This window comes from Saccopteryx bilineata, chromosome 3 (genome assembly GCF_036850765.1).
Source record: "Saccopteryx bilineata isolate mSacBil1 chromosome 3, mSacBil1_pri_phased_curated, whole genome shotgun sequence".
NCBI lineage: Eukaryota > Metazoa > Chordata > Mammalia > Chiroptera > Emballonuridae > Saccopteryx > Saccopteryx bilineata.
The window spans coordinates 75235860-75258726 of NC_089492.1; the positions used below are offsets into that span (position 1 = coordinate 75235860).

Consider the following 22867-nt stretch of genomic DNA (forward strand, 5'->3'; position numbering starts at 1 on the left):
CATTTTGACCTTGATTATTAGAGTAGTTACTGTAATATAACAAGCTAACTGCATGGAAATAGTGTTAATTTTTAGATTGGGATTATTTTCTAGTAAAGAGAAATTTCTTTAGAAAACTAGGTATGATCATTTTTAACACTATTGTAGAAAAGGTGATAAACTATTTCTGTAAGGGCCAGATAATAAATATCTTAGGCTTTGCAGGCCACAGGCTCTCTTCTGCAACTACTGAGCTCTGTTACCAGTGTTAGAAGAAATCAGCCACAGATAATATGTCAATGGGTGTGGCTGTGTTCTAATAAAACTTTATCAAAACCAGGTAGCAGGCAGTGTGGATTTGGCCCAGGGCCCTAGTTTGCCAGCCTCTTTTATAGAGTAATTAACTTCAGTGCTATGAGTGTTCCTGGGATGGCCCAGCTGGGTTCAGGTTTCTTCTGATTCACCCATCATTTTCTCCATGAAGTTGAATTTTCTCTTTGTTTTGGAGGTATTTGAATATTACATCTTATTCAACCTAACTATATATATCTTTTATGTTTATATAGCTCAGAGAGTGAGAGTGCCAGATCTTTGGCATGATTTGGGCTTCAGAAATATTTAAATCTCTTAATCCTGACAGAACACTTTGTTATTAGAAATTTCAGACCTACTAACTAATTAGCACGACAAATTTCTGAGCTTCAGATGAATATAAATTTTAAAGGGTAAACTCCTCTCAAAAGTAATCCTGTTGAAATAAATTGAGATTTTTTTTTGATACTGCTAAATTTTTATATTCATGTCTTCTCAGAGTCTCAGTTTAGATCTTTTACAGTGCTACAAAATTTGGTTTGGTTTGGGATAATTTGGAGATTTAATTTTTAAAAATTTTATTTACAATATACATTGCATTTTAGAATATTTTATCATGGAAATATTTACTCTTAAATTTGAATTAATTATGTTAACAAGGTATATTGTTTTTCCTTCATCTGTTGACATCTCTAAAAGAAAATAAACTGTATAAAGTCTGTCAAACTATTTTATGACAATCTCCTCTAATTGAAATAAAAGATTTTAACAGATGATCGCAAGTATTAAAATATATTTTGAATGTAATATGTTATTGCTGCTTAAGTAGCCTACCATATAAAAGTGTATGTAACTATAATGAAAACGTGGCATTATAGAGGCAAAAAGAAATAACATCTTTTCTCTACTTATTTTTTGTATTGAGGATTTATCTTCTTTTTCCCCTCAAATTCGATTCTAAGCTTGGAGAACAATAGAGCTCATCATAAACTAGCAGACTTTTTGCTTAAACGTCTTTACTAAGCTTGGATAAGTCAAGTTAGGTGGTTATAAGGAAAGGAGAGATTTTGTTTATCAAATGATTTTATGCTTATGTCTTCATATAAACTTACAATTTTTATATCCCATATCAAGTATTTTGTTATTAATTTGTTTCCTTTTTTCCCCTCTAGATTATATTCAGTGCCCATACTGCCAGAGGAGATTTAATGAAAATGCTGCGGACAGACATATAAATTTCTGTAAAGAGCAGGCAGCACGAATTAGTAATAAAGGCAAATTTCTAACTGATGCCAAAGGGAAAGGGCCTTCTCGGACACAGGTAAAATGCCACTTAATCATTCATACACATAAATGAGAAAATGACTTTTTCTAGTTTGTTGTTTTATATTTATGCTATACAGAATATTTAAGTGCAGTTTTCTCACCTGCTAAAATGTGTATATGTATATATGTTCAGGGATTTAGTCAGAAACTTGAATGGCTAATTGAAAACCAAATTATACTTAATTTGAAATGGACTTGAGTTAGTAGAGACTTGAAAATACAAAGATTTTAAAGAGATATTAGGGAAAAAAGTTTAAAAAGTAAAAAATAGGTGAAACACACAGAGGAAACCAGTGGTGATAGAGGCGTGAGGAACCCACAGTGAAATTCTCGTTTGAAAACTCTGGTACTGAATGTTTCCATGTTGTGTCTGAGTGAGTGATGCAGCTGAGGGAATGAATATAGGGTCACATCTACACTGCTGCTTTGGCCTTTGTCCTTCATTATGAAGTGGTACCAACATGAGTATTGTGAGAAGCAATGGGACACTATGTGCAAGCACTTAGCACACTGTTAAGCATATGAGGATCTTATTACATGAAATTGAGTTTTACAGTACTGTTGTTTTTCTTTAAGCATCTTTTTACACAAAAACATTATTATATGTCCAAGCAAATTTTATTTTTTACAAAGCTTTCATTTGTAAACAATTCTTCAGTACTGTAAATCTAACAGACGGTAAGTAAATCCATTTCTCTTGTTACTTATGACTAAAATACTGCATCAAAAGACTCCATTACAATGGGGCCTCCTTGAGAGATTTCTTTCATTGAGTTTTTGTTAATTTTATTGGAAATAGAGACATTATTATCATCATCATTGTGAGGAAAGAACAGTGAGTGATTCCTTTTGATTAATTTCCAGAACAGATGTGAAACAACACTTTTTTTTAAGTAAACAGTAATACAATGTTTTGTTTTGTTTCAAGAATAAAATAACCAATAGAGCAAAGGAAATACAATAAAATGTATATATTTCAATAACTTGGTTTCAAATTATTGATAAATGTAAAATCCAAGTCGTTGATTTTCCCACCGAAGTTATACCAGTGCTGATTCCGTGCCCAGTCATATATGTTCATTTCAGTATGTCCTCATATTTTCTTATCACTATTCGTTCAAGAGGTTTTTTTTTGAGGACTGTCTTTGAATCAGACACTGTAGCAAGTACTGGGGCTCTATTAATAAACTAAATACAGTACATTTCCTAAAGATGCTTACATGTGTCCCTGTCAATATTTAGCAACTGTATTTTCACCGGCACTCAGTATTATCAGTCCTGAGCATCTTTAGTACTGAGTTGAAGGGTCAGTTCAAATAGTGTCTTCTGCCATTTTATAAGAAATAAAATGTCCTCCAATTTCAATAAAAAGTCTTTGTAAATATAAATATTTTACTAAGGAGATTTAGATTTGTGATCTGCCGAAACCATATGAAATAATCAGCACCTAACAAATAATGAAGAAATATATATTGACTATAATTAGATTAAAATAAAATTCTTTTGTTCTTCTAAATGAACTTGTACAAAGTGGTCGGCAGCCAGAGCCCTCTGAAAGCCTGTATAATTGTGGTGGAATTCAGTGAGATGTTGTAGGACAGATAAAGCACAGCTCGGGGAGGAAGGAGTCAAATTATCTAGGGCAGGGGACAGCACGGTACTGAGAGGCGGGTGAATATGTTTTAAACAAGAGGCATTCAGAGTAGTATGAGGAGTCAGAAAGGAAACCAACCTGACTAGTTCTTGTTGAAAGTAATGGGAAATATTATAGGAGATAGATAAGGTTGGGCTAGGTTCTAGGTACCTCAGAAAACCTGACCATAAAGTAGGAGGCCTGATATAGAATGGAAGAAACAAAGCTCCTTTTAAGAGGAATATTCTGCCTTTTTTTATCTGTAAGCCAAAAAGTTAATAATAAATTCTAACATGTACATGAAAATCCATAGTCCCCAATAGTGACTGCTCCCAAGGGTTCTTCCTGCCTGCGCCCCACCCAGAGACGTGACCTCTCGCTGTGTGCTACGTCACCCTTCATTTAGTCTGGTCACTTTGCTCTTTTTTAATAGTTACCAGAGTATGAGTGGGTTACCAATTCTGTTTCTTAACCCTTTGAGTAGTATGAACATTCATGTACGTCCTCACTGACAGTGTTAACAAAAAACTGACTACTCAAAGGGTTAATTCAGTTTTATGGGCCCTATTTTTAGTAGACATATCTGATATTTTGACAAGTCTTTGTTAGGTCTTGTTTTCCATATTGTTCATTTTAAAACCTTTCCTAATGAAGTGACAGACATACAATAGATGCCCTTTTAAACCATAAACACCTCATGTTTTTAAAGAAACTGTCTTTATATGGCTTATCTCCACAGTCTTTTATCAAGACCCTTTTATCAAGATTTATTTTTTTAAAGGTCACATACTGAATTTCAGAGTTATAATGTTTGACTTTAAAATGTGTAGTTAGCAGGGTTTTATTTATTTATTTATTTAAATTTAAATTTTAATTTTATTTATTCATTTTAGAAAGGAAAGAGGGGGGGGAGAGATAGAGAGAGAAGGGGGGGAGAGCCGGAAGCATCAACTCCCATATGTGCCTTGACCAGGCAAGCCCAGGGTTTCTAACCGGCGACCTCAGCATTTCCAGGTCGACGTTTTATCCACTGGGCCACCACAGGTCAGGCAGCAGGGTTTTAATAGGAGTGCTACTACTAATTATTGGTTATATAATATGACTTGATTTTTGAAAATCAGTTTTAAAACTCAGTTTCCCATAAAGTTCTAAGCAAACTAAATAATGCATTAGCTAAATCTCACATACACATGCAATCACAGAAACCTTGTAGTGTGGCATTTGGGCTAGAAATAAGGTAGCCCGAGTCTTCATATCCGTTCTCTTAAGGTGGGGTATAACCTTGAGCAAGCTCATTTGTATCAGAGCGGTGATAAGATATATTTGTATATAGTAAGTGAGCACAATTTGGCACACAAGAGATAGTGAAATGAAGTTAACAGTGATATCCCTCTAGACAGTGGAGCAAGAGTAAAAATGAGATAAGCTCATGTACCCTGTCTTCTTAGCCTGTAGCCTGGTCACCTGACATGGGTTGCTTAGGACAGTGACACCAGACTGTCTAGGTTGCTTCACTGGGGATGGCTAAGGCAGCTCTTGTGAAACTAATCTTAGGAATTTTTGTCAGGAAATAGGGCTGGATTATGCGTATGATGTACAAAACCACACCTGGGAACATGTGAAGTCCTGATCTTTACAGCCGCACTGTGGGTCAGTGTTATTTAGTGTCTAAGTTTTACTGTGAATATTTGCTTGTGTTTAAAATCTAACTTTGAGGAAGTATTTTTCACTATACCCTTTCCCCCACCCTATGAACTGGAAAACTTCCTCTTTGTCTATTTTAGCAGTGGGACATCTGAGCCAAACTTTTAGTATACCAGTTTTGAGAAGGAACATATTTCAGAAAACCTCTCTCTGAGGTGACACCTTTTAATCTATACTTTCTCACGTTGGACAACATTAGCTAATAAAAAGAGTGCTCATTGAAGGGAATAAAATATTATTTTGAAATACTAGTTTACAATTGAGATTCATAAATGTTGATAAAATGTTTTTATTTTCATATTTTTAGTATAAGCCACCTGCTCTTAAAAAGTCGAATTCTCCTGGGACCTTATCGTCCGGATCTTCACGACTACCCCAGCCAAGTGGCACTAGCAAGATTGCTGTCGGTGAGGAGGTCCATGAAATAACTCGTCTTCTTCCTTCGTTATTAACAGTGTTAATAGAAAAGGAAATGAAGATATTGTTCTAGTTTGGATTATTAAAATAGGTTTGTAATTAGCAGGTGATAGGGAGGTTAAGTAATTATTTCTGGATGAAAATAAAGTAACTTTCAATTGCGTCTACTTTAGATATTGTATAAATCATTTTTTAATCTTTAATGTATATCTTTGATGTTGTTAATGATACAGCACTTGTTCAGAATAGTCGATCAGTTCTATGATTCTTTGACCATTTCCCCCTCATTTCTGCCTATGAAGGAAACCACTCTGAACTTGACAGTTGTCCTTAACAGACAAATGTTTAATGGTCTGAAGAAAATATTGACTACTGAAGTGTACCTTTATTTATATATAGAATATAAGAAAGGAATGTAGAAATTAGAAATGAAAGATACTATATGTTCCCTAAAAATCTTGTTTTTTAAAATAATTCTTAGTTGACAACTTATTTAGATTTATTGCCAGTAAACTATTGTTTCCCTTGTCAGATGCTGTTTTATGTGATTTTTTTCCAGAGTGTCATTAAAACTAATACTTTTTTATTATAAGGTGTGCCTTCAGGTAAAGTGTCTTCAATCAACAGCTCTTTGGGAAACAGACTTCAGCCCTTATCTCCCTCACATAAAGCCCCTCATACAGGGTGAGTCTACAGTGAAATTAAGTTACTAGTGAGCTATAGATGTGTGAATAATACTAAGGTATGATTTTGTTTAGATAATTGGGTTTTTCATTAACCTTAATTTTCTTTCTAAAGTTATTTCTTTTAATATTGCTGGTCAGAACTACACTCACAACTATTATCGAATTGAAAGAAAATCTGATAGCATTTTTCAGGAGTCTTAAAACATTTCTATTTTTGATTAAATAATTTTACTCTTGGATAGGAATGTAGCTAAGGAAATTATTTTAAATATAGATGATTTTTATAGTAAGTACAATTTATTAAGCATTATGTATCAGGCACTGTGCTAGACATTTTACATATATTTTTATTAAAACCACCCCACTAGCCTATGATGAGGGGTCAGAGAAGCAGGGCAATTTGCTCAAAGCCACATAGCTGTTAAGAGTTAGAATGAGGACACAAATCAGCATCTCTTTAGCTCTAAACATTGGTCTCTTTTCATTTGTTTTTACTATAATGTAAAAAAAATATAGCCTGACTAGGCGGTGGTGCAGTAGATAGAGCGTCAGACTGGGATGTGGAGGACCCAGGTTCGAAACCCTAAGATTGCCGGCTTCAGTGCTGGGTCATCTAGCTTGAGCATGGGCTCACCAGCTTGAGTGTGGGGTCTCTGGCTTGAGCGTGGGATCATAGACATGACCCCAAGTCACTGGCTTGAGCCCAAAGGTTGCTGGTTTCAAGCCCAGGGTCGCTGGCTTTAGCACAAGGTTGCTGGCTTGAGCAAGGAGTCACTCACTCTGCTGTAGCCCCCAGTCAGCGCACATACGAGAAAGCAATCAATGAACAACTAAGGAGCTGCAACAGAGAGCTGCAGTGAAGAATTGATGCTTCTCATCTCTCTCCCTTCCTGTCTGTCTGTCCCTGGCTGTCCCTCTCTCTGATTCTTTCTCTGTCTTTGTCAAAAAATATATATATATATAAAATGTATAATATAAAAAAATATAGCCTGACCAGGCAGTGGCACAGCGGATATGGCATTGGACTGGGACACAGAGGACCCAAGTTCGAAACCCTGAGGTTGCCAGCTTGAGCGCCAGCTCACCTGGTTTGAGCAAAGCTCACCAGCTTGAGCCCAAGGTCGCTGGCTTGAGCAAGGGGTCACTCAGTCAGCTATAACCTCCCCTCCCCTATCAGGGCACATGTGGGAGGGCAATCAATGAACAGATAAGGTGCCACAACGAAGAATTGATACTTCTCAGCTTTCCCTTCCTGTCTGTCCCTCTCTCTGTCTCTGTCCCAAAAAGAAAAAGAAAAAAAAATAAATATATCTAGCTTTGTCTGAAGAGCAAATGTTGAAAATCTACAAAGGGATATGATGCAACCATAAAAAGCATAGATAATTTTTAAGATGATTCTGCCATAAAAAATATATATAATTTTTGCCCTGGCCGGTTGGCTCAGCAGTAGAACGTCATCCTGGCATGCGGGGGACCTGGGTTCAATTCCCAGCCAGGGCACATAGGAGAAGCACCCATTTGCTTCTCCACCCCCCCCTCCTTCCTCTCTGTCTCTCTCTTCCTATCCCGCAGCCAAGGCTCCATTGGAGCAAAGATGGCCCGGGCGCTGGGGATGGCTCCTTGGCCTCTGCCCCAGGCACTAGACTGGCTCTGGTCGTGGCAGAGCGACCCCCCCTCCCCGAGGGGCAGAGCATCGCCCCCTGGTGGGCAGAGCATCGCACCTGGTGGGCGTGCCGGGTGGATCCCGGTTGGGCACATGTGGGAGTCTGTCTGACTGTCTCTCCCCGTTTCCAGCTTCAGAAAAAGACAAAAAAAAAAAAAAAAAAAAAAAAAAAATTATATATATATATATATATAATTTTTAAGAAAATGATTCTGCTATAACACAAGTAAAATTAGTATACAAACTCCATGCTTACTATGATAGAAACTAGAAAAGACAAGAAAAGACCAAATGTGCTGAAATAGTAATAGTGGATGATTCTTTTTCTTTTATTTATTAAGTACTTCTTATTTTTCTACAGTTTTAAATACATGGCTTTCAATAAAGTAGCATAATTAAGCTTTCAGCAATTATGTTAATGTAGGAAACTTACTGTTAACACTGGAAATCCTAATAGAAGGCCCTATATTCCAGTAGAAACTCACTTTGTCTTCAATTTTGCTGTCAGAAAGCTAAGGATTACTATGTGACCATTAGAATGAGGGCTTATCTTTAGAAATACCAATAAAGTCGATACAGGAACTATAGCACACATTACTTTCAGATATAGGTTATTACTAGTTTTTATATAAGGAATATATATAAGGGTATATATCAAATAAGAGAAATTGCCTTTTGTTTCCTAATTTGTACCGTATAGAAAGTGCAAGAACTGAAAGGAACTTAATTTCTTTTGTAGAAAAGGAAAAGTAATCAACTAACAAGATCTGATTAGTTAAGTATTGTTTTCTTTTTGTTGTGCTTCCAAAAAGAGACAGACTATCCTTAAGAAAGAGAGAGGTCATTAGTAGTAGAACAGGTGGTTGAAAATAAAAGGTTCTTATCTTCCAGTGCTAAAAACTGATTTGATTTTTTTTCTTGCTTCTCCATTGGTTTGATTTTAATAAGTAAAATATAGACATAGCTACCTACATTTGTTTTAACTTACAAAGCCTTTCTAATAATGTCACAAAGAATTATCTTCCACATTATAATGTTTATAGTGTTATTTATTCATTTGCAGTTGATTATGAGATAAAAACTGATATTTTTCAGTACCCCCCTGTCCTGCTGAGAATTGGATCGTTGGCATGTGAAGTGGCTAGCGTAATCAAAAGGGGCACTGACTTTGAGTTAGAAAACTGGGCTTCGGGGCCCTACTTTGCCACTCCATAGTTTTGTGACTTTGACTTTGGGCATATTTTGTTTCTCTGTCTCACTCTGACAACATCTGTGACTCTGCTTAGACCTTGACAACTGACCTTAGGAAATCTGACCAACATGATACTTTAGAGAGAATTTCTTTTTACTAACAAGCATTGATTATGAGCACGTAATTTTATGTTATGTACTACTTATAATACAATGAAGAGTTAAAATTTCTGGTTCTCACACAGCATATTAAACTATCAAACATAACTGTTCAAACCCCATTGTCCATCTATGTATGATCCTTACATGTTAAAGGAGTGTTTTTAGATACTGGGCAGAGAGCTGCAGTGTTTGCTTCTGGCTAATATATTATTAACTGGAACCTTACTCTATTACTATATTAAACAGAGCCATTCACGGCTGTCTGTGTAGTGGCAGACTCCATTCCTTTCTTAGAAGTACTGAGGTAATGATCTGTTTGCTGTTTCCCTTGTAGATTATAAACTCTGTGTGTCTGCCTTGTTTACAGATGTAACTACAAAATGTTGTATGATACTTGGCATATAAGCACACAATAAATTTTGACAAGTAAATGAAAAAAGTAATGAATTAATAAATTCCTCATTTATCAGCCTCTTGGCACACCACAGAATCATGGTCCTGGTGCTGATGGAATATTCACGTAACATTTGTACAGCAACTGTTGTTTCTATTGGCACAGGTGATTCAGGATAGAGTAAAGGAATTGAGATACCTGGTTAGCGAAAATGTTCAAGAAATTGAGCATCTTCTAATATTAGTGAAAAGAATAATTTCAGTGATTTGGAATTGTATCAAGCCTGTATATACACAATCTTTATTGTGTTCAGCTTTAATCATGCATACCAGTCATCTGTAATATTCAGTATATGTTGGAATCATACCACAGAAAAATTTGTCTTTGTATTTGGAAAAATTCTCACATTTGCTAAGTAACTTCTAGACAACTTGTGGATCAACCAGTTATAACAGTCTCTTTAAGTAAAGCATACACCCAGGGAATCTTCCCCTTATTCTAAAAGATGATTATCTTTAATTCTGGGAAATTTTAGAAGTATTATGAAACAGAGCTTTTAAATAAACATTGCCACATTTAAGTTCTGTCGCAGAGTTCACAGTCATGCCTTGAGAATTGTGTTATCTTAATGGTTAATTACCAGCTTACATGGGTGTTTCAGTTGATAATTTTTAATAGCTAAAATGTCAAATTTCAAAGTTTTACTTCTGCTCAGTTATACTGTGAAGAGCAGAAGTTTTCTCTGCAGAAACAGAATGTATGTCAGGAACCTTTCTTAATACAAAAATTGAATTTGTTTTTTCATATATCAACAACAGTAAGAAATAAATGCCTAGTTTTTAGGAACTTCTCTCTTTTTCATTGACCTAGAAATGCCTAAAACAGCCTAGAATTACAGAGTTTGACTTATGTGGACAACAGTGTTTGAACTGTTGGGTTAGAAAGATAACTTTGCCATGGAATTATATACCGAAGTATCTGTATAAGTTAATAAATTTAGGATCAAAAGTAGGACACATTTCAGAAGTTTGAATGCCTCAAAACAGTATAACAATGTAGATCTCTAAGGAAACAGAATACAACTTGGTGACGTTTTTTCCAATGTTATTTCCGAAGTCATCTTTTAAGTACATCTCAATCTATTATGCTTGCTATTTATAAAACTGAGTGGCCTATTTTGTAAGAGAATTCATTTTCATGGTATCAATAGTAAACAAGGACCTCTTGTAGATTAAGTTTATTTCAAATTAGAGATTGATTATCATTGCCAAATATTTCTTAAAATGCTCATTCAACTATGAATATTTTGAAAGCTTGCCCAAAGTGTAATTGCTTCCTAGATATACTGTTCATGTCATGGCAGTTACATGCAGCTATAGGTAGTCATTTTAAATTAAAAGTCTTGGTCATAATAGAACATTTCTCATCTATAGTAGTGTGTTAGCTTGACAAAAGTCATGTATCATATTTTTGTTGGGGATACAGGTACTATAGTGATATTGTCCATAAACTTAATGTATGGTAAAAAATATTTTAGATTATTCTGAAATTTACCTTTTATTTAGATTTTCAAAAGCTTTAAATGCTGGCATTCTCTCATATATGAAATTTTAGTATTTTAGAGCAGGTGATCTTTTTAAATTCTGGCCTAAGGGCCATATCCTGCTAACACTTGTTTTTATTAAGGAACATGGCCTTTTCTACATGAGTATATGCACACATGTAGATAAGTAAGTAGATCAATTGAGTTGAATTTTTTTTTTTTGTCTTTTTCTGAAGCTGGAAACGGGGAGAGACAGTCAGACAGACTCCTGCATGCGCCTAACTGGGATCCACCTGGCACGCCCACCAGGGGGCGATGCTCTACCCCTCTGGGGCGTTGCTCTGTTGCGACCAGAGCCACTCTAGCGCCTGGGGCAGAGGCCAAGGAGCCATCCCCAGCGCCCGGGCCATCTTTGCTCCAATGGAGCCTCGCTGTGGGAGGGGAAGAGACAGAGAGGAAGGAGAGGGGGAGGGGTGGAGAAGCAGATGGGCGCTACTCCTGTGTGCCCTGGCCAGGAATCGAACCCAGGACCTCTGCACGCCAGGCCGACGCTCTACCACTGAACCAACCGGCCAGGGCCAATTGAGTTGAATTTAAGGCACAGGTGTATGGCATGATAAATCATTGGAACCTGCCTTTCAATTAGGTTTTCAAATCTGAAAATACTGGCAATCCTCTCATATGTGGAATATATACATATATATATATACACATATATATATATGTATATATATATGTATATATATATATACACACACACACACACACACGTACACATCTCCTTCCTGTAGTCGAACTTTGTTATATCATATGTAAGATCTGAGTAGTTCTTATATTAAGGACTCTGTCTTAAGGTAAAGTTTACATTTTTCTAAATTTAAATTTTTTAACTTTTTTTCTGAGAAAGAAATTAAAATTTTTTGTTCCTTATTCCAAAACCAGATACATTTTGTTATGATAGCAGTTGGAACAATAATGTTTTGATAATTGTTAAACAATTTAAGAAAATTGATTTGTTAGTTTAAATTCCAAACCAGTAACTTTTCCAGTAATCTTTCACAAATAAACCATCAAATTTAATCTCAAACATTTTAAAAATTATATTTAATATATGTTTAATGAGGGCATTTTTTAAAACTGAAATATTTTAAGAAATGTAATTATCACCACCTGCAAAGCATTAATACCAACCTTACAACAAGATACCTGCTATGTATAGGGATACTAAAAGAACAAAGCAATGGAAGAAATATGTCCCTCCTCAGAGACCCTTAAAATCTAGAAAAATGAACAGATTCTTTTTAGACACAAACCTCCGTAGGAACAAGCACTCAGTCTCTCATCTAACACAGTATATCTCCAGAATGTACCACAGTGCCTGACACATAGCAAGGGCCCCAGGTGGGTAGTCAGTGAGACACAGAAGCATGAACGAGCAGATGAGCATGTCTTAAAAGAGTATATAGGCAGCCCCGGGTTATGAACGAGACATGTTATGCAGGCCTGAAAATATTTAAGTATTCATATGTACAGAAAGGTAAACAGAAATACTATGTTAAGACAAACATCTGTCTAAGTTGCATTTAATAGGTAATTCCAACTTATGTACAAATTCAACATAAGAACAAACCTACAGAACTTATCTCATTTAAAACCAGGAGGCTACCTGCCTGTACTTTTAAAGTTAACAAGCCACGGGGAGTTAATCAGTAGACATTGAAGGTAGTTCTCCTAATTTCATAATTTAATTTTTCTAGTACCCTGCTATGAATGAATATTGGTTGATAGTATATATAATTCATTATTTGGTTGATGTAAAACAATGGAATACCATAAACCAGCAATCCTCCTGCTATCCTCTAGATGGAGAGCCTTTATATAATACTTTCGGCATGGCCACGTCACATTGTTACATGTGATTCTTTACAGTCACCAGATGTGTTCGTTCAAATAGGATCTTTTTTGTACTTCTCTCTAGGTAAATTTTTAAGAGTCATTCTCTTTTAGAAAGTAAAATTGGGTAAAGATATAAAACATTACCGTATTTTTATTACCGTATTTTTCGCTCCATAAGATGCACGGGCATTTTCCCCTCCACTTTTGAGGGGAAAACTGCATCTTATGGAGCGAAAAATACAGTAGTTGATTTCTTGTTTTATATTTGGAATTTTAAAATACAGGGGAAATAATAAAGTAAAATAAAATAATAAAAGAAGAAAAAAAGAGAAGATTCTATGAATTCTGGAAAGGAAAAATGAGATTGTTTAGGAGCTCCCTGAGAGGCAGCAACAGAGCTGTCTTATTTACTGGAATGACAACTTTCAGGTCACATCTAGCTTCACAAACTTCACTTGAACCAGCTGATCTCTTCAGTGTCTTCATTGATTTCATTGTCCTGCTATGCACATATGTGGCTTTACTTCAAAACTGGCAAGGTGGCCTGCATAGTCAGAATTTTTACATCTAATAATGGACAGTGTATGAACTGTTGTGAAGATTCTTTTTGACATTAGTTTTTACTCTTCTAAATTTTAATTTTTGTAACTTTTTTTCTGAGAAAGAAAATAAAATCTTTATTCCTTATTCCAAATCCAGATACACTGATACATTTTGTTAAGATAGCAGTTGGAACAATAATGTTTTGATAATTATTAAACAAGTCAAGAAAATTTTGATTTGTTGGTTTGAATTCCAAACTGGTAACTTTTCCAGTAATTTTTCACAAATAAACCAAATTTAATCTCAAACATTTTACAAATGATATTTAACATATTTAATGAAGGCATTTTAAAAAAGATAATTAAGAACTTGGGGGATGATTTCTGATGAACCAGAATAATATCTTTTTTAAAAAATGTGAAGAACAAACATAGCAATCTCCTTATGGATACACCTTTATATATTTTAATAGTAAGATGGACAAGTTAGGCCCTCCACTTCGAACTGGAAGACATGTGCAAAGGTTGTATGACAGTGACACAAAATCAGACAGTGCCATCAAAAGACATGAGTTATTACCCATTTACAAGTAAGTATTTATAACTCAGTTTGGTTCATCTTTTCTTAGATATTTCCTTAAAAGCTTTATATACTGGAATACTATAAACTTGTACATTCCTATACTTAAGAATCTTATTTTAATAATTTTTAAGGCAAGAAATGCTAAATAATTTTCTAAGACTTAAAACACTTGGATTTTTGCTGACCATTTCTATTGTCCTAAAACTAATTTTAGAGCATACATTTTATTCCATTAAATTTTAATTTTTAGAGGGCTGAAATAGCAGTCACCTTCAATAATTGTTATTTTTAAGAAGTTCTTATTTAGGGGTAATATTTTTGAAAAAAAGTATAAGGAATATTATTTATATTATATATTGCTAGATAATCTTGTTATAAAAAAGGAAGAAAAAATTATGTTAGAAGACATTTAATATGGGGAGCCTTGGTCTTTTTGTTAATGGTTATAAATTCCACCTAAAACAGGGGAGGAAAGTCATTTTGGAACTCTTCCACATAGGTCTTCCAGGTTTCCTAGTGTGGGCTCCAGTACAAGTCTAGCATTCCATTTTAAAATGATGAAATTAGGGCCTTTTCAACTTATTAAAGTTGAAAAATATTATTAGAGTTTACTTGGGTAACTCTTAAACCAAGGTCTACTATACAACAGTCTCTTAGCCATGTATTAAAAGTAATAAATTTAACTAGATTTACAATAAAATAAAGATGGGAGGAGTCTTGAAGATATTAGCAGCCAGCAACTATGAGTTATTTTTAAGTAGTGAATGATAAATCCTGGGAGGAAGTTGTGTGCCCTGAGCCATCTTCTTTGAACTACTCCTGCCATCTGTAGGTTTTGAAGCAGATCTCAAAGAACCACAAACTAGTGGTCAGCTAGATTAAGTGTAGTTCTAACTCCAGCCTTTCATTACTGCTTCAACTATGCAGAGTGGGCAGATTAGACCAAAACAGTTCTTCCCAATCTCTAATAATGATTTTTAACATTCAGGTTCTGCCTTTTAGAAGCTGTTACTAAAAATATGTGATTAGGCCCTGGCCGGTTGGCTCAGTGGTAGAGCGTCGACCTGGCGTGTGGGGGACCCGGGTTCGATTCCCGGCCAGGGCACATAGGAGAAGCGCCCATTTGCTTCTCCTTCTCCACCCCCCCCTTCCTCTCTGTCTCTCTCTTCCCCTCCCGCAGCCGAGGCTCCATTGGAGCAAAGATGGCCCGGGCGCTGGGGATGGCTCCTTGGCCTCTGCCCCAGGCGCTAGAGTGGCTCTGGTCACAGCAGAGCGACGCCTCGGAGGGGCAGAGCATCGCCCCCTGGTGGGCAGAGCTTCGCCCCTGGTGGGCGTGCCGGGTGGATCCCGGTCTGGCGCATGCGGGAGTCTGTCTGTCTGTCTCTCCCTGTTTCCAGCTTCAGAAAAAAAAAAATGTGATTAGTACTTAATAATGGCAGCTATTGTTTTATAATCTTACTTTTTTCTAATATTTTTATTTTAAATTAAACAACTTTAAATTATTGATATGGTAAATTGTGTGTGTGTATATGCATGGGTATATTGGTACTATCTGTATATCTCATGTATATATTATATAAAAGTGATAGGGCTTTTTTTTCCTTTTTTTTCTTTTGAAAGAGATAGGATTTCTAACAAGACTTGACGTTAGAACCGAAAAGTAAATAAAAAATGTCCTTCCTGTTTTTCTTACAACTTTGAATAGAGGAATTGCCACTCATTGGCAATGATTTTTTAGAGATTGAATTCCTAAAAAGGCGCAGTCGCAGCCCTGCAGCATCCCAGAGGGCTCTCTACGCACAGAGTAGATACGCCTCCTGGGTGATGGCCGCTGGAGCCCCCCCCCCCCCCCCCAGGCCTCGTCCACGCTCTGGGGTGAAAGGCGATGTTTGGCAAAGTATAAAAATTCTTTAACTATTTAAAGTGGCCTCTCTTTGAATGACAGTATTGCATATTACACATAATATTTGTAATATGACCCACCTAAATTCAAATTCAAGTACTCTGGCCATGTAATAGCTTTGCAAATTAGTTCATTTCTTGAATATGAGTTTCTTCAACTTTAAAATGGGAATAATATCTTCAGAGATGTTAGTGAGGATTAAAGAGTATTACATATCCGGCATATAGTGATATTTGAAAAATAGTAAATGTATTACCTACATTATTATAAGGTCACTATTTGAAATTTTAGGAAATTCCTTCCAACTTTGCCATATAAGACAAGAATTTTAGCCAATGTTTAAGAATTTTTGATCCAAAGGAAATTTATTGAGCATAACATTGGTTATCTCCAAAATGTAAAGATTTGAATAAATCTCTAAAGAGGGGAGGGAACTAATATTTTTTGAATATCTAACCACTGGTTCAGCAACATACTGGCTGTGTCACCTTGGTAAGTCACTTAACCACTTTTTGCCTCAGTTGCCATATTTGTAAAACAGAGTTATTGATTCTACTAACTTTATAGGATTATTATGAGGGTTAAACAAGTTTGTATATGAAGGCAATTAGAAATGTAGCTATACTAAATATAGTAAGCACTATTATATGAATGTGAAATGTAGTAGTAATAATAGCCAGAGTAATAATAATAGTATTATCAGCAGCAGCGTTACTAAATGTTCACATAAATTGCAGTTTATATCTGTCACTTCCTATAAAATAAGCGAGGATGGCTACATTTGATAAATGAGGGAACTTGCTCTCAGAGAGATTCACCACTATCACAAAGCTGCTCAGTAGCAGGTGGGGTCAGAATACAGATTCTTTTGCATCTCAGAGCCTATACTCTCACCATTAACTGTCATACAACTTGCTAGTTTTCTTTTGACTCATGAAGTCTCAGACTGGATCAGTGATGTCCCAACCCAAACCTTCCGACTACCTAGCCCTGATTGTGTAGTGAGTGAAATTAAGTCTTTAAAGGGAAATTTTTATTAACTTATTTATTTGAGTTGATGTTTCGGACAACACACTTCCATAAATAAATATTCTTTAAAGTGGCTAGCTAATGTTCAAAGTGGTTAGCTAATTATTTTTTACCACATTTCATGTGCTGAACATATTATTTAACAGTTATTTTTAGGCATTTAACAAACCACATCTTTATTTTGAGGGAACTGTTGATTTTAAACTTCAAAAAACTTGAGGTTTTTAGAATGATTAACTTAAACATTTAATGTAAAGCATATATCCATGTTTTAATTGATTTCATATACCATCAAGATAATGTTAGTAAATGCAAAATGCTTTGGTTCATCTTTAGTGTTAACTACTATTGGTTTCAGTTTTAAATTAATTATTTGGATTTTAATCTTTTATCTCTCTACAGCTTCTATTATTTTTTTAATCATGCAAATAATAATTTGAGAAATGAATGATTATTATTCAATATTTTTACAATCTACCTCTTTCTCTCTAGAACTAACATCAAACCTCGAAATTCCACCCCACCTAGTTTGGCACGAAATCCTGCCTCAGGGGTCCATACGAGCAAAAGAAAAACATATGGTGAAAGCTACATAGCCAGGTATATTCAAGTTCTGACATTTTAATAACCAAAATAAAAATGACCATATGTAGTTTTCTAAGGACCATATACAAAAATAATGCATCATGCTTTGGTAGAAAATCTGAACTTTTCTTTCCATATTTAATTTGGCATTTATTTAACTTGTACACTAAAGAAATAGTTTGGACATAAATAATATTGCCCTTTACTTTTTAGTTAGAATTACTGTAGTAAATACTCAAGGACAGTTTGTTTGGTTCCACTGGATTGATTTTTGTTTCTTATGTCTTCATTTGTAACTGCAACATGGTCGTTTCTACCTCTCCAAGTTGTGTAACAGACTCTTTAAACCATCCCTATTGTCATTTTCAGCAATGTTGTAATACAGCTAAACTCCCCACTGAGGCTGTGATTACTCATGTTCTGCCCTTTCTAATCTGTCACAATATTTGTATAACTTTGACATGCACTCTGGTTTGAAGCATATACTGAATTGTCCCAAGTATAGATAAGTTTTACATACATCCCAACTTATTCAGAAAGTGTTAAGGCAAGAGCCATAGATTCATGATATACAGTGAAGTACAATACTTATTTTAAAATGAAAGAATAATAGAAAAAGGAAAAAATGAGAATTAAAAGGTAATTGTGAAAAATGGAGTGAAGTTATTCTACAAAATGTTCCAGAAAGTTTTAAGGCAAGGTGCATAAAGGTACCATAAGAGCACTTTTCTGAAGTGCTTGTCTCTCAGAAAAGTAAGAGACAAAAGTATGAAGGAAGATAGAGGTCAGATTGGTGAACTAACTGTGACACTAGCGCCACTGAGGCTTTGACTGATGGTCATTACTTAGAGGCTTGGATTCCCGTGGTAGGTACATAGGTAGGAGGAGTTGATTTCTTGACCTGCACAAAGTGGGGCGGTAAAGTAGCCTTCCGCCCCCTCCCTGTGTGCCTCTTCTCTAGCCAGTTCTCCCGGAATACCCACCCGGGGCATCTTGGGCTCAGGCAGAACTATGTACGGTTCAGTGTGTTACACTTGGCATTAGAATCGATTACAGGAAACATGGAACGACAGCAAGGCAGCTTCATGTGTTTCTCTCTCGTGGGAACCCTTGCAGCAGTCATGGAGCTAGTTTCCAAGTGACAGCTCAGGTCTCACACATGGGTGTAGGCACAGTTCACTTAGAAACTCCGTGTCCCCCCGGGAACAGTATCTCCTGTACCAGTCTCATCTCTAGCGTCCGGGTTGTCTTGAGCCGATGATCGGTCCAGTGTCAGTGGACGACGTGTAAGCACTGGCTGGGACACCACTGGCATTCCGTCCACCTTTATGAGATTTTCATTAAGCTATCAGGAAGTTTTCCCAAGGTCAGATGTGTCTGTAGAGAAGGAGGAAGTTTTGTTAACCCTTTTCTTTGATACTCAGGGTTATCTCTCAGTGAGAGGATAGATTACGTAGGAAAAATGCATTTCACTAACCGGGAAGAGAAGGCCCCAAGGAAACTTGTCTGTCTCATCATGGCTCAGAAATGGAGAGTTCCTTCTGCTTTTTCGTAACTATAGGCTTACCTTCACATGAGTTTAGGGTTTGAACGAGCAGTATCTGCACATTCTAAGAAATTCCTAACAGTAAAAGAACATAGTTTGCTTTAGTAGCTTCCTTAGAGCTTGTAAAAGGAAAAGCAAATTATCTGGTATGAAATGCACTTTCCCAAGCTTTCTGGTGCTCACAGGTAAGCAGACGTGAGTTCACAGTCCAGACTGACAGGACACACAAGGCAGTTCCAAACTATACAAAGAAGCTAGCAGCCAATTACCAGCGAGCACAACAACAAAACCCACAAGCGCCCATTACTAAAGATAATGAGACAATCAAACATTGATGCCTAAAATGAGTCTGCTTGAAGCATGTAAAGAAGTAGGGAGGAAATTGAAATCATTAACAATGACAATATACTATCACTGAAAGATTTCATCTGTGCAGAAGAACCAAACAGAACTCAACATAAGGGGAAAAAATAGAGATTCAAAAGATGGTTTAAATGATAAATTAGACACTGAAAAAGAGATAGATTTAAGACATTACTTAGGGACAAATACGATGCCAAGACAACATTTAAATTTCAGTGTTATCTGAACTGGAAGAACATGAACATGGGAAGCAGCAAGCTGGTAGTCATGCTGCATAAGCAATTTCCGAGCTTTCCAGAGGTTGAAACAACTGAGAACTTTTTTCTGTACTTCTCCAGGTCAGATGGTGACTGTCTGTCTTCACTCAACGGTGGAAACATTAAGAGCCTAGAAGGAACTTCACCTGCACACTTACCAAAGTTCTGCCATGAGTGTGGGACTAAATACCCTGTAGAATGGGCCAAGTTCTGCTGTGAATGTGGCATTCGAAGAATGATTCTGTGAACAGTATCCCAAATGGAAAAGAGCGAAGTCTGGAATTTTATGATTTGCTGCTTCCAGCTAGTGCACTTCCTCTAGTTATTTTGTGTGAAAATTGTGACACTTTTTTCAGCAATTTTTGGAGCATAATCCTTTGGCCACATAATATGTGTGCATGGGTGTGTATATATGTATACATATGCTGTATATAATAAATACCTGATTCCCCAAACTTTGCCATTCAAGGAAATATTCGCATATCTGTCAGAAAATAATTTCAGTGGAATCATTGTAGGTCTTACTCTTCTTTCGCTGTTAGAACACATTAAGTGTATTTCCACAAACCCTCACACTCTAGTGCTTAGCCCTTCAATCTTTAGATGATCATTACATTGAACAGAAATTCAGAATAAACATTTTATTATTGGTGCCTATTTTTAGATAGTAGGATGGGATGCTTATAATTTTTGAACTGAAGAGATTATTTTTAGTTACAATTAGTTAGGTCAGGTCATTTCTCTGTAGTGCTCTTCAGCAATTTTTATAAATATTTTTTAAAAGAAAAATAACTTCTGTGTTAACACTTTACTTGGTGTATGATTCATGATATAATTTAAATATTTTTACTCATTCTCTAAAAATATAATTATGCAATTTTCTTTTCAGAGAAACAAGGCTGAAAATACCAATGTATCTTATTGTGGCTCTAACTGAATGTTTGACCTGCATGTGGTAGTTGAAAGTATATTCTTTTCACTTCCAATTGCATCTTCAAATTTTGCGTCCTTCTTTTTCATAACCTCACATCTAACAAGTAGTTTTTTTGTTTGTTTTTTTTAAAATTTTTTTTTTTTATTAATTTTTAGAGAGGAGAGAGAGTGAGAGAGAGAGAGAGAAGGGGGAGGGAGGAGCAGGAAGCATCAACTCCCATATGTGCCTTGACCAGGCAAGCCCAGGGTTTTGAACCGGCGACCTCAGTGTTTCTAGGTCGACGCTTTATCCACTGCGCCACCACAGGTCAGGCTCTAACAATTAGTTTTAATTTACTACTTTATTTCTGCAAAATTGAAAATATTTACTATCAGATGCAAGAATTTTTTTTTAAAAATTGTTCATGTTTATTTCTGTTTACCTGAATGTAGAAGAAATTACTTTGATGGATTTTAAAACATACCACCTCACCTAATAAATACAAAGTTTTGGTAAATAATTATTAGTGGAAAGCATGCAAGTAAAAGTATTCAAATTTTAGTCCTTTGAAGTTTAATTAGATGTAGTTATGAGTAGGTTAAGAGAATACCTAATTTTTCCTACTTATATTTTCTTTTAGTTTTTCATGTTGAAACACCATTCACATCACAAGAAAAAGCCAGTGAAAATGCACTGCTTTAATGTACACCTGACATTCACAAGAATTTAATTATACTCTAACTTTGGCTAAAACACAGCATTGAATCATTGTCACTCTCTAACATAGCATTTAGTAGTAAATCTCTTGGCTTGTGTAGCCATGTCCAGTGATTCAGAAGTATTCTGTTCAATCAAATCTAACAATTTTGATTGTATTATAAAGGTACACACAAATATTTTATAGGCAATTTCTAGCTCCTTTTTTATGATTCTGTTCAACTATAAGGATCAATATAGAAATTTGTGGATTATAATTTTTTTGAAAGTCATTTATGCTTATACTTTATAATTTTATTCATTGTTTTTTGCTTTTTGTTTTTCATTCAGGCAAGGGATAGATGAACTTAATGTATTGGGAATTGACATCTTACTTACATTCTGTCCTGATGTTTTATTCATTTGTTTCTGGTTGTCTTTATTTAATCATATTGGTCAACAAAGAAAGAGTCCATCTGCTAGAATAAGAGGATAACAAACAATTAGATTTCCGCTTCAGTAATTTATGTTCATCTGTCCTGATTGTTATAAATCATATGAAGAACTTGAACTCTTGTTTTATCTAGAACTGAGCTCTGTTTTCTTTCAGGTGTTTTTTAATTCAATTTATTAGGGTGACATTGGTTAATAAAATTATATAGGTTGCAGATGTATAGTTCATAATCCATCATCTGTATATTGTATCGTGTTCACCACAAGTCAAGTCTCCCATCACCATTTATCCCCCCATGTCCTCTTATTTATCCCCCACCCCGCCTTACCCACCCAGAATCACCATGCTGTTGTCTGTGTCTATGAGATTTCTTTCTTTGTGTGTGTGTAACCCCTTCACCTTTCTCACCCAGCCTCGCAACCCCCTTCCCCTCTGACAGCTGTCAGTCTGTTTTCTCTATCTTTGAATCGGTTTCAATTTTATTTGTTTTGTTCACTAGATTCCACATATGAGTGAAATCACATGGAACTACATAATTTTTTGTCTGCCCAAGGAAAAAATAGATAAATGAGCCCAAATAAAGTAGTACACGTTTGTTTTGCACTGAATTTTATAGTAGCAAGTAAATATTATAATGTACTACATGGAAAATAAATTCATAAGATATTCAACCCCAGAGCACAGAGATACTTATAAACAGTAGGTGGAATATATTCATGAATTATGAAGTGTGTTATGACAATGTATTTGAATGCATTTTTTATATTGCATATATCTTTCTCACATTGATTTGTTCTGCAATAGTTAAATTTTCCTATATCAATTCATCATTTATTTTTATTTATTTTCGCAAGTATTTGCCAGTGTGGTAGAATTTTAAAGGTTGTAAGCTAAAATTAAAATGTAAAAATCGCTTACATACTATTCTGAAAGTTATTAGCTTGAAAAAAACAAGATTTTCATGACTATTGTCTCCTGTTCACTGTATGTTTTTTATTACAAATAAGTTTTCATTTTTGAACCTTCAATAAAGACATAAGGCAAAAATTTGCTAGTTGGTTTTCACTGATGTCTTTTACCCAGAGACAGA

General features: G+C 35.5%; 1 protein-coding gene across 2 annotated transcripts in view; it reads left to right on the forward strand.

The window, feature by feature from the left end:
• Positions 1-22867, forward strand: part of ZC2HC1A (zinc finger C2HC-type containing 1A) — a 42452-nt gene that overhangs the window by 17285 nt on the left and 2300 nt on the right. Inside the window, exons 5-9 of one of the 2 annotated variants that reach the window (XR_010730242.1) lie at positions 1464-1612; positions 5262-5361; positions 5965-6055; positions 17456-17563; positions 19796-20116. Coding sequence is in view for 1 of the 2 variants with exons in the window: in XM_066266361.1 (XP_066122458.1) it covers positions 1464-1612; positions 5262-5361; positions 5965-6055; positions 17456-17563; positions 19796-19961 (614 nt within the window). In the remaining variant the exon portion in view is untranslated. Of the gene's footprint in view, positions 1-1463; positions 1613-5261; positions 5362-5964; positions 6056-17455; positions 17564-19795; positions 22812-22867 lie in introns of those variants that run through there. The other variant, XM_066266361.1, reaches the window with a different exon arrangement.